We start from the raw sequence: 17,524 nt of genomic DNA on the forward strand, positions 1-17,524 counted from the left end.
AAAGGCGAAAAACCTGGCGACGCAAAAATGAACGCAGGTCACTTATTGGAATGCCGATCTCCATAAGCGGTTTCCGTGTAGCCCGTTTGGCCAGAATGTCAGCAAGTTCATTGCCTGGCATTCTGCTGTCTCCTGGGGTCCACACAAACACCACTGAACGACCAGACTGTTCCAGGGCATACATGGGCTCCTGGATGGTCGCTACCAAAGGATGACTAGGGTAGCATTGGTCGATAGCTTGTAGACTGCTCAAGGAGTCAGTACACAGAAGAAACGACTCCCCAGGGCATGAACGGATGTGCTCAAGAGCAAGAGATATAACCACCAGCTCTGCAGTGAAAATACTGCAGCCATTAGACAAGGAATGCTGTTCAGTATGTCCTCCATGGACATACGCGAAGCCGATGTGACCATCAGCCATCGAGCCGTCGGTGTACATCACTTCATGGGCTCGGTACATGTCAAGAATCGAAATGAAGCGACAGTGGAGAGCTGCGGGGTGAACCGGGTCCTTTGGGCCATGTGAAAGGTCCAGGAGAAGCGGCGGCCTAGGTGTACACCATGGAGGTGTACGCGATTAGACCTCAAGTATAGGTGGTAAAGGCAAGGACTCCAGTTCAGATAGAAGGGATCGGACGTGAAGTGCAATTGTAAGCCCTGACCTGAGCCGGCGATGTGGGGATGAACCACCTTGGGTGGGAAAAAAAGGAGACGGTAATTCGGATACGCAGGGGAACTACGAATGTGTGCAACATAACTGCCAAGCAGTTGTGCACGCCTGACCTGCAATGGAGGAACTCCAGTCTCCGCAAGGATGCTGGTCACTGGACTCGTCCTAAAAGCTCCCGTCACAAGTCAAATGCCATAGTGGTGCACTGGGTAGAGTAAACGGTATGCTGAGGGTGCCGCTGAACAATAAACCACACTCCCATAGTCGAGGTGGGATTGAACAAGGGCTCTGTATAGTTGCTGCAGCATAGAGCAATCTGCATCCCAGTTGGTGTTGCTCAAGCAGCGGAGGGCTTGAGGTGCTGCCAGCACTTCCGCTTAAGCTGACGAAGATGAGGAACCCAAGTCAATCGGGCATTGAAAACTAGTCATAAAAATCAATACATCTTCACTACAATGAGGGGATTATCAGTAAGGTAAAGTTCTGGTTTCAGACGAACAGTACGACTCCGACAGAAGTGCATAACACACGACTTTGCTGCCAAAAACTGAAAGCCATGGGCTAGAGCCCATGACTGCGCCTTGTGGATGGCTCCCTGTAGGCGCCACTGGTGGAGCAGCAGAAGTTGTCAGCATAAAGAGAGGGTGAGACGGATGGTCCTACAGCTTCTGCTAAACCGTTAATAGCCACTAAAAATAGAGATACACTCAAAACAGAGCCCTGCGGGAGCCCATTCTCCTGTATATGGGAGAACTACAGGAGGCACCAACTTGGACATGGAAAGTACGAAGAGACAGGAAATTCTGGATAAAAATCGAGAGTGGGCCTCACAAACCCCACTCTTATACTGTGCCAAGGATATGATGATGCCAGGCAGTGTCATACAGATTTAGTAAAAAAAACACACAAGGTGTTGGTGTCTGGAAAAGGCTATTTGGATGGCAGACTCGAGGGACATGAGATTATGAGTGGTAGAGTGGCCCAGGCGGAAGCCGCCATGGCACGGAGCAAGTAGGCCACATGACTTCAGGACCCAACCCAACCGCCGGCACACTGTATGTTCCAGCAGCTTACAAAGAATTTTGGTAAGGCTGATTGGCTGATAGCTATCCACATCAAGTGGGTATTTGCCATGTTTGATCACTAGTATAATGGTGATCTCCCGCCAGTGCGATGGAAAGATGCCAAAGCACCAGATCCGGTTGAAGATCATGAGGAGATGTTGCTTATAGTCAGGAGAGAGATGTTTAATCATCTGACTGTGGATCTGACCAGGTCCAGGAGCTGTGTCGGGGTATGTGCAAGGGCACTGAGGAGCTCCCACTCTGTAAAGGGGGCATTATAGGGTTCACTGTAGCGTGTAGTGAGCGAGAGGACTTTCTCTTTCATCTGCCGTTTGAGAGTGTGGAAGGCTGGGGGGTAATTCTCCGATGCAGAAGTGCGAGCAAAGTGCTCAGCAATTGTATTTGCGTCGGTAGGTAACACGCCATTTATGTTAACACTGGGAACTCCTGTTGGGGTCTGGTACCCAAAAACTCGTTTGATCTTTGCCCAGACTTGAGAAGGTGACGTATGGTACCCAATGGTTGACACATACCTCTCGCAACACTCCTGTTTCTGCCTTTTGATACGCTGGCGATCACAGGCAAATAGCCGTTTAAAGGCTATGAAGTGCTCCAGGGAAGGGTGCTGCTTATGCTGCTGTAGAGCTCGCCGACGCTCCTAAATCGCCTCAGCGACTCCCGGCGACCATCAAGGGACTGTCTTTTGCCAGGGGCACCCTAAAGAACGAGGGATTGCGTTTTCCGCCGCAGAAATGATCATTGTAGTTACCTGCTCTAACACCAAAATCGATGTTACCGTGTGGGGGAGATTCAACGGTGACAGGAACACAGGTCGTCATGTGCTCTCCAGTGGATAGATGGGAGAAAGCCAGGACTGCAAACCGAGAGATCAATGGCCGAATATGGGCCATACTGAAATATGTGAGGCCACCTGTATTTAAGAGGCAGAGGTCGAATTGCGACTAAATTGTCGACATCTGAGCCTCGGCCAGTAAGAACTGTGCCACCCGGCAAGAGGTTATGAGCGTTAATATCTCCCAAAAGTAGGAAAGGTTTTAGGGGTTCTGCACCATCTGGAGGAAGATATACGTTGCAGACAGTTATTTCTTGCGTCGTCCTAACCCTGACAGCCACAGCTTCAAGAGGGGTTTGAATGGGCACAGGTTCACTGCATACTGAGTTCAGGACATAGACACAAACTCAATCTGACACACTATTATAGTTGCTACAGTTACTGTAATATCCCTTACAGCCACGAAGGGCAGGAGTCCGCATTGCCGGGAACCAGGTTTCCTGGAGAGCAATGCCGAAAGTAGGTGTAAAGCTTCAGACTTCTTCTTAGTTTGCTTGCTCCCTCACTTCACTTTAGGGGCTTGCTGGGAAGATTTCTCCGAAGCAGCTTCAGGCACGGAGGAAGACCAAGAAGCTCTCCATCCAGCAGCTTTTGGCTCCTTGAGCCATGGCGAGTGTCCTCCATGGCATTAGAGGAGACCTTGGAAGAGAGGGCCCCAAGAGATCCCTTCCAAACAAGAGGAACTGGAGGAGGCTGTTGCTTCTCCGGCTGGGGGGGAGAGGGGACTGATGTCCCATGTGTTTGGAGGGGGCCTTGCTCCCGACGTAGCTGCTTTGGGAGCAATGGAGGAAAATTTGCCCCTTACCACCAAGGGGGCAGATGTATTCGTGGCACAGAGTGGGGAACCACAGGCACTTGGGATGGCGATGGTGACAGTGATGGTGATGTAGCTGCAGCGTATTTCGATGTCAACCGAATGGGGTGTAATCTTCCAAATTTACGTTTAGCCTCTGTGTATATCAACTGGTCCAGGGTCTCTTATTCCCTAACTTTCTGCTCCTTTTGGTGTACTGGGCAGTCTGGTGAGCAGGGGGAGTGGTGCTCTCCACAGTTGATGCACCTGGGAGGGGGCACACATGGAGTATATGGGTGCAGCAGACGTCTGCAGTCTCGACATGTGGCGCTGGAAGTGCAGCGGGAAGACATGTGCCCAAACTTCCAGCACTTAGAGCAGCGCGTAGGGGGAGGGATGTATGGTTTAATGTCACAGCGGTAAACCTTTTCAGGCAATGAATCACCCTCCAAGGCCAAAATGAAGGCACTGGTAGCAACCCTGTTGTCTTTGGGTCCCCTGTAAATGCGCCAGATGAAATGAACACCTGCCATCCTAAATTGGCACAGAGCTCGTCATCAGACTGCAAGAGGAGGCCATGATGGAAAATAATCCCCTGGACCATTTTGAGGCTTTTATGGGGAGTGACAAACAGGAATATCACCCAGCTTGTCACAGACGAGTAACACTCGGGATTGGGCTGGGGATACTGTCTGACTCAAGACGGCGCCACTTCGCATCTTGAACAGCACTGTCACTTCTCCAAACTTATCCTCAAGGTGTTAAACAAAAAACTGAGGCTTTGTCGGTAGAAAAGAGTCCCCATCAGTTCTTCTACAGACTAAAATCCAAGGTGAATATGGCTCTCTCCGTTCTGTAGCTCTATGTTCCTCCCATGGTGTACTGATGGAGGGAAACGATTTAGGGTCATACCTGTTGGCACTGTATTCTATCTTGCCCTTCTTAGAGACTACTGGTGCCATACGGTCACCAGCAAGAGATGACTTTGTCCACTTCATTGCAGGTCATCTGCCCTGATGCCACCCACTCCGATCACGGGCTCTCCCCACGGGTGCCACCCAGCCACAGCAAAGGCCAACTGGCATGATGGCCGTTGATGGGAGTCCTGATTCCCCAGGAAGACAGGCATCTACTTCTAGGCATATGTGGGGGAGTTTACAGCTCAGGCATCAGTAGTGCGATCAATGTGTTGTCAGGGGCTACCACCAAATGGATACATGATGGCCCCACCACAACAGACTGGCTACTGAACTGGATATTGGGTGCAGAGAAATCCAATATTGTCATGGGGGTGGAAGAGGACAGGAGACAACGTTCTGTTTTTTGGTTTTAGGGTGCACAAATACAGTGGTCATTAGCACCCAGACTAAATTATGAATGCACTGCAAGGCACAATGTTAAAAAAGCAACTAAATAGGACACCACTATAAAAGGCACATTAATAGACAAGGGATTAAAAGAAAACAGCATAATCAAATGTCCTTAGACATCCAGAGTACATGGCAGGCCAAGATCAATGCCCAGTGTATTAAAATTCGGACAGGACGTTAAAAGGTGGCATACCCAGGAGACAACAGAAGATGATGACATACCCCAGAAAGTGTCCTCGCCCAAAGAGTTGAATCACAGGTGGAGATGCAAAGCCACGACAAGTGATTTAGGAGATTGAATCTAAGGGCACTCGTGCACCACCTAAGGCGTCCTTCCCCATATGGTCCGCACTTCTGTAGAATTTTGAAAGTGGAAGGTCAAACCATACACTGGAACCTGAACTCATAGGTCTGAAAAGTGTGAGACTACTTTTAGTTGCCTCTTACGACCTTGGGCATATTCTAAACCCCAGACCCACAGGGGAGGTCAATATAGCTTTAAGTTATAGAAAAGGTCTCTCTTAGGGTCCTAAACTTATGTTTATCTTAAGCTACTTGAATTTTTTACTGATTCATTAATTTGCTGCAGACTGTCATAAGGAAACGTATACTACCAGCCAGATGATGTCCCTCAAATTATAAGAGCCACAAAAAAAGGAAAACTATTCTTTTTATTGGATTCCATATTCCATTTCATTTACTTTTATACAATGGATTTTGTTGAGTTGAATGCTGTAGAGATGTCAAAAAAGACTACTTACTTGCAGTTTTTCTGACTCATGCTCATTTCCAAGTCATCAAGACTATTGATATTATCTTCTATAGGGAGTACTAAACAACTGTAGAACATAATAACCAATGTCAGATTTAATTTTTGAGTACCACCGGGCTCATTTGCAATGCTCCTTCACCTTGTCATTCTTTTTTAGGGCCTTATATGCTTGCATATAAGGCCCTAAAAAAGACCAACAAGGTGTAAAACCAAATATAGTTTGTTAGGTGGTTAAGAACATGGTCATTTTAATTAAAACATTTAAAATGAGTTTGCAGAATACATATTTTTGTAAAAGTGGGTCAAAAAAATAGCAATTTTTGGTGGTTTTAGAAAAATCGTTAACTTTGCCCTCATTTTATGAGCTACTGGAAAGCACTAGGAGAACTAAATTTTATATTCTATGACCCTGTTTTGGCAAGTTGTTCTGTGCAAAGTTTCAAATGCTTCCTGCATTACTCCCAGAGATATAAAAAGCTAAACTTCGCATTTTTTTGAGCATCTATTTTTTTATCAACTTTGCTTCAAATCATATGTAAACCACTGAGCAATTTTTTTTCGTCATTATTTCACTTAATAGAGCAAAAAGTTGGACAAGATTGACTAGTTTTGTTTCTTTCCAGAAAGTGTTACCGGATATATGAGGGTTGGAACTTAAATAGTGGCAACTATTTATTCACAACCGATACAAAAGTGTTATATGTTTGCACCTGTTACTGTCCTTCAAAGTAGTCACCAGCATTGTGTAGAACCTATTGCCAGCAATGTGGAAGGCATAGTATACTGTTAGCAGAGCCTGTACTGTTGATGGTGCGAATGGAGCAGTCTACTGCCTGTCTAATCTCTGGAACAGTTCTGAAGCGAATGCCACGAAGTGGTTCGTTCATCTTTGCAATCAAATCAAAGTCACAAGGACGTAAGTCCGGGGAGTAGGTGGATGGTACAGTACTTTCCAATCCCACAGACCGAACAGAGCAGCCACAGCTTGCGCTGTATGCGCCCGCACAATGTCATGCAAAATGTTGGGTGGTTTGCACAGAAAGTGTCGACACTTCTTTCGCAAAGCTGGTCACAGGTGGTGCTCCACAAATGAACAGCAATACTGTGCACTGACGGTCTGCCGTGGAGGAACATAATGCATTAGGATAACACCATGACATTCGTACACGAGAATTAGCATAACTTTCACCATACTGGGGCTCTTACGCACTTTCAACTTTCGCGGCAACTTGTAGACGCCATTCGTTGGATTGGCATTTCAGTTTTGGATTGTACGATGTGGCCCATGTCTCATCCAGTGTTACGATATGGCATAAAAAAGCCTCTCCTTCACACTCATAGTGCTCCAAGTGCGCCTGAGCAGCATTGTAATGCATCCCCTCATGCATTTCCATCAAGTCATGCCGAACCCATGGGGATGTAATTTTTCACATGCCAGGCATTCCTTCAGGATGCGAAGCACAGTCGTATGCGCTAATCCAGTTTCGCGGGCGAGCTCACAAATCATATGGTGTCGATCATTGCCCACTAACGTGGCAACAGTATGCACTTCTTGAGACGCTAGGACGACCTGCCCAATGCATGTCTGCCACAGTTTGCCAACCTGTGTTGAACCCTTTACCCAACGTGCCACTGTTCTGTACAGCAATGCCGATTCCCCGCACGCCTCTTGAAGACCTTGATGACACTGTCGTGCTGTACGGCCTCTGGCACATTCAATATTGATCCAACTCCGTTCATTGGTGATGTGGGACAGGCAAGTCCATTTGCTTTGAGGTAAGGTCAACAACGTATGCTATCAGTGACAATAGTAGATTCCACTGCATAGTGTCTCCAGAGCAGTGTTGCCACTAAGTTCCAACCTATGTATCATGTCTCAAAGTTGGCGAGAACTCACAGGTGCACTGTTGATAGCTGCACATGGGGCAAACAAATGACTATATTTCTGCAAGTATTAAATTGGCAAAAGTAAATCTTTACCAGTATTCATTGGCAACATGTGTGAATGTTCATACAAAAGTCCAGCAAAATCCAAAGTCCATGATGGTCATGTGGGAACTTTTTTCCAAAATTAGACCACTAGACATGGAATAGCCCTCTTTTAAGTGAGAAAAATAGGGATATGCTACAACCAGAGGCATTTAAGTCGTCATTCTTCTTGCACTCTATTCGTGAATGGAAGGAGAAGAAGCCCCTGCATCTGGTACGATGCAAAGTTCTCTCTGCCATACACTTCACTACTGTTTTTGGATAATAAGATGTAGATCTGGGCACCGTGCCCAGATACAAGCAATGATCAGTTATCAATATACTTGCTCTGAACCTTAAAATGAACACAACCTAGGACTGTGGCACAATACAGTGGTTAAAATACAAAGATCTTTAATTAAGAAACCTATTCTGTCAGTTACTGAGCTAATTAGCATCAGTAAACTACTATCAATATGTAACAGCATTCTTTTAGGACTTCAAAACAGCTTTGCTAGCGTATCCTCCTACACTTTAAAGTAGTCTACACTCAACTATTCTCTCTACAGTGACTACCCGTAAGTTCTGGGTAAAACAGGTGGTTAGGCACATTATAGAGCCCCTTAGGCAGACAGTGTTCAGGGCTGGAAAGAAAGCCAATATGTCTGCCAGGGGGCCTCATCTGAGATGTGTTGGTGCCTACTGAACATGCAGGGTTAAGTCGTGTTGAAGTTGTGCCTCACATCGGCACCAACACCACCTGTCACACATGAGTTCTGACGCAATCCTCAGTTTGTACAGGTAGCTGGCGGAGGTGGTGAAGACTGCAAGCCTCGCCTACAGGGTGCAAGGAGAGCTCACAATTTGCAGCATCGTTCCCAGAGTTGATAGGGGTCCTTTGGTTTGAAGCCGAGTGGAGGATCTCAACCAAGGCTTCATCGACTCTATGATGGTCTTGGCTGCAGATTTCTGGACCTTCATTATGACATGGAGATTTGTAGGACTCCCCTTGATAGGGGTGCACTACACAATGGAAGCAGCTACTCTGGTTAGCAGAGTACTTGTAGAGTGCACATAAGGTTTTTTTTAGGTTAGGTGGTAGTTTGAGGTACTCTGATGAGCACTCACCAATTGATTTACAGCAAGGAAAGTCAAACAGTGTTCAGAATACAGACACACTGTCACAATTTTGTCAGTGAACTGTTGAAGTATTCATAAAAAAGTTCCTGAATTTACTGCCCTCCAGGAAAGTTCTTGCGCCCAAACTGGAAAGCTGTGATACATTTAGTGAGTCATGGAATGCACATTGGAAGGACAGATTAGAGGCCGTAGTTGTGGGAGTTTTCATTGCAGTTGACAAAAATATTTTCTCTATTGAGGTCGCAGTTGAGTGTGAAGTGAAGTCGTCTGGTCACATATAACAGGTGTAGGTGAAACTGTGTTAATTGTTGGATGTTTTTACTGGCCACCCAACTCCGCTGTGGCAGTTCTAGAGTCATTCAAAGAAAGTCTACAGTCAATAATGTGTAAATACTAAGATCATGCAATAATGCCAAGTACAGACTGGGACGTCTATGGGTTCATTACGAGGGGTACAGACAGACAGTAATGCAAAATACCTTTGAACACGTTTTCTGAAAACGTGTCTTCAGCAGCTAGCTCGGCAATCCACCCACAATGGAAATATCTTAGACCTTGTAGCTACAAATAGGCTGGACCTTATCGACAACGTCAGTATAGAAACAGGGATTAGCAATCATGATGTCATTATAGCAACTATGATTACGAAAGTTAATAAATCAGTAAAGAAGGCTAGAGGGGGGCCAGAATGAGATTTTCACTCTGCACCGGAGAATGTGCTGAAATGAAACTTCCTGCAGATCAAAACTGTGTGCTGGACTGAAAGCACTTACCCGCAAAAGGCAAAGGTCCCGAGTTCGAGTCTCGGTCCGGCACACAGTTTTAATCTGCAAGGAAGTTTCAGGCTTGGAGAGTGTTACTGCTAGAGAGAGCAGATAATAAGTTATTAACATCTTACTTAGACAGTGAATTGGCATCACTTAGTACCTGTAAGATGGATGCAGAGGATTTATGGGCAAAGTTGAACCACATCGAAAATCGTGGCCTGGAGAGTTACGTGCCTAGTAACTGGATAAAGAATGGAAAAGGTCCACCATGGTTTAATATAGAAATTTGTAAGATGCTGAAAAAGCAGAGGCTGTTGCACTCTAGGTTCAAAAGAGGACACACAAATGATGACAAGTGAAGGTTTGTAGAGATTTGTGTGTCTGTGAAAAGGTCTATGTGCGAAGCATACAACAACTACTACCGTCACACCTTAGCACAAGATCTAGCAGGGAACCAGAGAAAATTCTAGTTGTATATAAATTCGCTACACGGGTTTAAAGCTTCCATGTTTTAAATTTCACATTCAAGAACTCATTCATGCACAAGAAATGTACAAACACACCGTCATTTGACCATTGGACACACTCCCGTATGGATGACATAGAAGTAACCATACCTGGTGTAGAGAAGTGACCTAAAGATGTGGAAACAAATAACTCACCAGATCCAGATGGAATCCCGTTTCCATTTTACAAAGAGTACTCTGTGGGACTGACCCCTTACCTATCTTGAATTTATCATGACACTCTTGCCAAGCACAAAGTCCCAAGGGACTGGAAGAAAAAGCAGATGACTCCAGTATACAAGAAATGTAAAAGAACGGACCTGTAAAATTACAGACCAATATCCCTAAGTTCTGTTTGCCTCAGAATCCTTTAACACAATCTCAGCTGGAATACAATGAACTTTCTTGAAGCTAAGCAGCTTATGTCCATGAATCAGTATGGTTTTAGAAAGCTTCATTCATGTGAAACTCAGCTTGCCCTTTTCTCACGGTATACTTAGAACTATAGAGGAAGGGCAACAGGTACATTCCATATTTCTAGATTTCTGGAACACATTTGACACGGTGCCCCACTGCCGGCTGTTAACGAGTACAAGCATATGGAATAAGTTCACAGATATGTGAGTGGCTCGAAGCCTTCTTCAACAATAGAACCCAGAAAGTTGTCCTCGACAGCGAGTGTTCATCAGAGACAAGGGTATCGTCAGGAGTGCCCCAGGGAAGTGTAATAGGACTGCTGTTGTTCTCCTGTTACGTAAGATTCAAACCATTTTGCAGCATTGCCGGTGGCACCATAACATTCCAATGTACTTAAGAGAATACTGTGGTTCACACAGTCAAAGGTTTTTGACAGGTCACAGAAAATGTCAGTAGCCTCCAATTTATTAGCTAATGAATTAAGTACATTCTCACTGTACGTGTAAATAGTTCCTCTATATCAGAACCCTTAAGAAACACAAACTGTGACTTGGACAACATATATTTGCAGTCCGATGCTTGCAGAGACACATGAACATAACATTTTCAAATATTTTTGAGAAAGCCAGCAAAAGTGAAATTGGTCGATAGTGTAAAGGTACCTTTTTATCCCCCTTCTTGTAAAGAATCTTAACTTTGGCATACTTTAGGCAGTCTGGAAATGTTCTGCTGATAAGAAATTGATTACACAAATAACTTAAGGTAGAACTCAACCCACATGAGCACTCTTTTATTAAATTCGTTGATATGTTATCATACCCACTAGAATACTTAGATTTCAAGGATTTTACGATGGATGCTAATTCTTTGGGAGACGCGAGTGTCATTCACATTTTATTGAAGTTATTGTTAAAGATTGGTCTCATATAATCCATTGCACTATTTACCAAACCTGTTAACCCCAAGCTGTCAGTAACAGAAATTAAGTAATTGTTTAAAAAGTTTGCAACACTATATGCACTTGTTACCAAAGTCTCATTTTATTATTTTATTTTTAGAGCTATCTGTTCCTCTTCCTTTTTGGCTCCACCTGTCTCTGTCTTCACTACATCCCATACATTTTGTTGCCTGATGCAATTATCTTTTTCTCGTAACAAAGCTGCTTCAATGTCTGAATTACTTGCTTCAATATTTTGCAGTATTCTTTGTAATGCATTACAATGCTATCATCAGAGCTGTTCCTAGATAGTAGATACAGTCTCCTTTTGCCCCACATGATATCTTTATTCCTTGCATGATTTGAGTTACCTTTAGTGAAAAACAATTTTCAAAACTGAAAGTAACTTTATTACTGAATACTTTGTATTTTCCATTTGAGTCAGAAGTATTGTAAACACCTATACAGTTGATGTCGTTGAGTAGTTTCCTGCATTCCTCAATTTCTGACTGATTTATTATGTACATGTAATCAGATTTAATAGATTTTTTGTCTCCTGACAAGTTTTAACATTTAACACAAGACGCTGCATGCCATGATCAGATAGCCGATTTACTATCGGTTTTGTGATATGTCTTTTCCCCCCAAGATTTTTATATGAAGATATTATTAATAGCAGTCTCAGAGCATTTACATATCCTAGTTGCAAAGTTCACAGTAGGAACTAAACCATATGATAGTGTTACTGATTGTAATAATTGTTCACTGACAGAGCTTTTCAATACATCCACATTAAAATCACCAGCAATCACTGATTTTTACTGTGAGTTGGGACAACAGAGACTCCAGATTTTTTATGAAGAGATTAAAATTCCCTAAGGTGATCCGTCCATCCCAAAGAAAGCAGATGATGACAGATGTGAAAATTACTGAATTATCAGTTTAATAAGTCACAGCTGCAGAATACTAATGCCAATTCTTTACAGACGAATGGAAAAACTGGTGAAGCCGACCTCGGGGAAGATCAGTTTGGATTCCATAGAAATGTTGGAACACGTGAGGCAATACTGACCCTATGACTTACCTTAGAAGAAAGATTAAGGAAAGGCAAACCTACGTTTCTAGCATTTGTACACTTAGAGAAAGCTTTTGACACTGTTAACTGGAATACTCTCTTTCAAATTCTGAAGGTGGCAGGGGTAAAATACAGGGAGCGAAAGGTTATTTACAATTTGTACAGAAACCTGATGGCAGTTATAAGAGTCGAGGGACATGAAAGGGAAGCAGTAGTTGGGAAGGGAGTGAGACAGGGTTGTAGCCTCTCCCCGATGCTATTCAATCTGTATATTGAGCAAGCAGTAAAGGAAACAAAAGAAAAGTTTGGAGTAGGTATTAAAATCCATGGAGAAGAAATAAAAACTTTGAGGTTCGCCGATGACAATGTAATTCTGTCAGACAGAGCAAAGGACTAGGAAGAGCAGTTGAATGGAATGGACAGGTCTTGAAAGGAGGGCATAAGATGAACATCAACAAAAGCAAAATGAGGATAATGGAATGTAGTCTAAGTCAGGTGATGCTGAGGGAATTAAATTAGGAAATGAGACACTTAAAGTAGTAAAGGAGTTTTGCTGTTTGGGGAGCAAAATAGCTGATGATGGTTGAAATAAAGAGGATATAAAATGTAGACTGGCAATGGCAAGGAAAGCGTTTCTGAAGAAGAGAAATTTGTTAACATCGAGTATTGATTTAAGTGTCAGGAAGTCGTTTCTGAAAGTATTTGTATGGAGTGTAGCCATGTATGGAAGTGAAACATGGACGATAAATAGTTTAGACAAGAAGAGAATAGAAGCTTTCAAAATGTGGTGCTACAGAAGAATGCTGAAGATTAGATGGGTAGATCACATAACTAATGAGGAGGTATTGAATAGAATTGGGGAGAAGAGAAGTTTGTGGCACAACTTGACAAGAAGAAGGGATCGGTTGGTAGGACATGTTCTGAGGCATCTAGGGATCACCAATTTAGTACTGGAGGGCAGCGTGGAGAGTAAAAATTGTAAGAGGGAGACCAAGAGTTGAATACACTAAGCAGGTTCAGAAGGATGTAGGCTGCAATAGGTACTGGGAGATGAAGAAGCTTGCACAGGATAGAGTAGCATGGAGAGCTGCATCAAACCAGTCTCAGGACTGAAGACCACCACCACCACCACCACCACCACCACCACCACCACCACCACCACCACAACAACAACAACAACAACAACAACAAGGTGATCTGTATATACTTACTATTATAAAGGACTTAATATGAAATAGTAATTCTGTTGCACAAGCTTCTAAGTGCTGCTTTGAGCAAAATTTATTAATATCAATATCCTTGAAATCAAAACAGGTTCTGACAAATGTGGCAACCCCTCCTTTCTCCATATTTTCTCTACAGATAAGAAGCTAACTTGAATACTGTAACATTTAAAGTATCTATACCAGTGATCACATGATGATTAGAGAGGCAGATTATATCAACTGGTTTGCTCAGCTCTAATTCTTCAACACAAATAAGCAACTCATTAAGCTTACCCCTTAGACCTCGGATATTCTGACACAATGAAGATAACTGATTTTTTGCCATGACTGAAATACAACTGGATTAACCTCATTTTCCAGTCAATTTTTGAGTATCACTAGTATCAATAAATCAATAAGAGTCAGTCTGCATGAATTGTGCACATTAAAATTTGCTTACTGACTGACTTATCAACGTGAATGCCATTTTCAAACTGTATCGAAACATCTTTTGAAAAAAAAAAAAAAAAACTTTTCTGTCACTTGTAACCACTAGTACTTCACTACTTGTGATAGTGCCCCCCTCCCAAGTTATTTGCTATTAGCCCAGACAGTTTTTCTTTCACTTTCCTGTTGGGGTGAAGGCCATGCCTAGTATAGTCCCATTTGCTGTTAGAGTCAACAGGAACCACACTGATATGAGACCCCATACCTGAACCACGCAGCTATTCCACCTCTAAATTAACTCTCCTAGCAGAAGATTTTAATACCAGGTCACTCTCAACTGAATAATTAGGGTGAATTCTTTGCAAAGTGAACCTACTTACTCCTCATACATCCTCTATCACCTGACCCAGACCTACTCTAGGTTTAAAAAGCTTGTGACCAAGTAACCTAACCCTAGTTCATCCTGCAACAGTTGGCCAACACCTCTACCATGTGAACTACCTGATCTGTGGGAGAGTGTCACAGATGCTGAAGGAACTGAATTGGAAGACTATGGAGATAGATGTAAACTATCCCAAAAAAGTCTATCTCGAGGAATATACTACAACCCCCTATAAATCACTCACATAGGGTTTGTGAAGATAAGATTATTCTAATCACTGCACACACAGAGGCATTCAAACAATCATTCTTTCAGCGCCCCATACGTTAATGGAACAGGAAGAGACCCTAATAACAGTACATACCCTCTCCCATGCACCTCACAGTGGTTTGCAGAGTATAGATGTAGATGTGAAATATATACATTTATTGATGAAGTAGAGCAACAAGGCTGTACCACATGTTTAACACGTAAAAATAATTGTTTATGGTTGATAGCAGATGTGTCTGCCAAACGAATAATATTAAAGTGAATTCACACAGTTTGATGTGATAGCACATAAAAAGATAATACAGCACCAGTAATAATAATATTCACTAGTCTTTAGTTTCTCAGAAAATAATTAAATAATGGCTGTGTTTGATCATAGACTTCATCCAATTCCTTACTTCCCACTTTCCAGAAGGAAATTCTCATGTTTCACAATGGTGGGAAGTGCAGGAATTTCACATTTATTAATTAACAAGGTCTTACTGGACATGATTTACCACTGCAACATGTGCTGCCTCAAATGTGAAACTTTACCAGTGGATGACTGTGATATGCATTTGTGGAGTGCACTTTTGTATATGTGCGACTACAATAGAGAGTTTGGAAACCAGGGCTGCCACACAGAAAGGTGCTGCTGATTACATTAGATGTGTCCCTGAAATTGTCACTTCTGTCAACAAAAAACTAAGCAGCCCATTGGTGAAGAATCTAGTGACAATAAGACATAAGCTATCATGCTACCTCCAAAATTTCTTAATGAAGTCAGTGGCACAATTGTAAGTTATTTTTAAAATAAAGAAATAAATAATAATAATCCAGTATTTAAATGGGCGATGCAAAAACAATCATCTATAAAAATTTATTTCTACATTTTCTGTCTATGGTCAAGAAATATTGTATTTAGACTATTGATTTCTGGCAATATTGGCCACCCTTAAATCTGAAAACAAAATGGAATGCTGGCAACATCTTAAAATGCAGAATTTCATCAACGTGGTATTGACGAACAAGTGAGTGGAAATAAACAAAGAAATTTCTGTATTTCTAACTATGTTGCTGCTTGTGAAATCTTTTACCCATATGACATGAAACTGAAACATGCATACAATGCAACTGAATGATACAATGATGCACTACAGTAACTGATCCAATTAAAGTGAAATAAGAGTAGAATATTATTTATCATTATCTCAACTGTTTACAAAATTGCACAATTTACTCACAAGCCTTCTTCTGCTACCAATTCACGCAATACAGAAAGTGTATTCTTTGCTTCTCGTGTGTCCTCCACTGGAAATAAACAAATCTATCAGTCAAACACCCAGCACATTAATGCTCACCAAATACTGTAGCCAAAGTGTACTCACACTGTAACCTCGCTCTCACTGTGTCCAATGGATAAAATGTCCCCATCGCAACAACGCTGCCCTGTAAACCAGAAACAGAAATGTAATTGGGTAGTATTTATTTGGCTATGCTACCAAGTAAAATGTTAATGGCAAGCAACAAACTAAAAGTTACTTTGAACCAACAGCAAAGGGCAAGAAAATCTATTTGTGTGTGCAGTACTACTACAATTTCGTAGTTTTCTTTTAGATTTGCAACTGATGTATGGAACTGAGGCTTTCTACTTCGGCAACTTAAATATGCCACGATTACGTCTTCATTTCAAAAACTCAGTCGTTAACTTGGAAAAAAGTTACAGCGACAAACTTCTCGACACACGACAATATCAATTCACCATTTGTTAGTTTATAATAACGAAAACTCAGAATACAAACAGTGGTTTTTCCTTATACAAATTCACTACTTCCTGCGGCAGTGGCAGCTACCGGCCACTGCATACTCTATAATTGTACCGGTATATAAAATATTGCCAAATTTGTTATTTGATGTTTGTGTTCCTCTCCACTTTGCATTTTGGCACAGTTAAACACAGCTGCCAGTAACACAGTTTTTTGCCACTGTATTTATAACACTGATGTGTAAATATTCATACTTACAGCTGCTCCTGCCATAGCATGGACAAGTGTCTCGTACGTAAATAAATTCCTGCTACGGTCACTCATAATTAGTAAATTTACACCAGTATCAATTAAACCACAAAGTTATTTTAATACTGCCGGTACAATTCAACACCGAACTTTTTCACAAAAAAGATCTTTTTTAACTTTACACATCTCATGAAGAAAACTCGCCCGAAATTCTTTTCGGCTCATTCGAAAAAACTATCTCTTAAATCCTTTCCCTACACTTACACCCATCGTCATACCGCTTCTCTGTTAATATGATTTGCACTTCTCGTCCCCAACAAGGATGCACGCTGACAACCCTTTAAAAACCAAAGGTTTTCATTTGTTGTTGTCGTTCGTGACTCTTTCCAAATCGCGTACTAAGCATTTTACTGTGTACAATCAGAAACATTTACACTCGAAACGTTTCAAAATATCAGTAAGACGTTACTACTACGATGATGCCCTCACCGTCGAAACTAAGCATTCTACGAGCTAACATTTATGATGTTGGCAGCCCAAGACCTTTGGAGCGCGAAGTTCTAATAGCTTCTCAATGACCAGCAGATACGGTAATTACTAGTGCTGACTCTGAACTGCCACTTACGTAAGAGAAATGTCCGTTGACAGCTAAAAACGTACTTGTATAACGACTGTAGAAAAGTTGACAACTTCAGTCATCTACATAATGTCCGACAGAAACATTGCTAGATTATCTGCGTTTCGTTTACTGTTTAATTTCTTCCCGGTATTCACATTATTTACTTAATTACGTATCCCACATGCGGCATCTGTAAACCATCACTTTCATGTAGAATGAACCACGCAATGATCACCGTATACCTCGAGATTTTCCTCAACAGTGTAAAAAAAAAA

At 42.3% G+C, this 17,524-nt stretch overlaps 1 protein-coding gene across 1 annotated transcript in view; it reads right to left on the reverse strand.

Annotated features, from left to right (window-relative positions):
• LOC126474000 (peroxisomal membrane protein PMP34-like) overlaps positions 1–16,999 on the reverse strand; it is a 71,033-nt gene extending 54,034 nt beyond the window's left edge. The window contains exons 1-3 of the mRNA XM_050101390.1: positions 16,640–16,999; positions 16,004–16,064; positions 15,860–15,926 (exon numbers count right to left, since the gene is read on the reverse strand). Of these exons, the coding sequence (XP_049957347.1) occupies positions 15,860–15,926; positions 16,004–16,064; positions 16,640–16,705 (194 nt within the window). The 5' untranslated portion in view covers positions 16,706–16,999. The remainder of the gene's footprint in view (positions 1–15,859; positions 15,927–16,003; positions 16,065–16,639) is intronic.
• Between the last annotated feature and the right edge of the window lie 525 nt (positions 17,000–17,524).

This window comes from Schistocerca serialis, chromosome 4 (assembly GCF_023864345.2).
Source record: "Schistocerca serialis cubense isolate TAMUIC-IGC-003099 chromosome 4, iqSchSeri2.2, whole genome shotgun sequence".
NCBI classification, from domain to species: Eukaryota; Metazoa; Arthropoda; class Insecta; order Orthoptera; family Acrididae; genus Schistocerca; species Schistocerca serialis.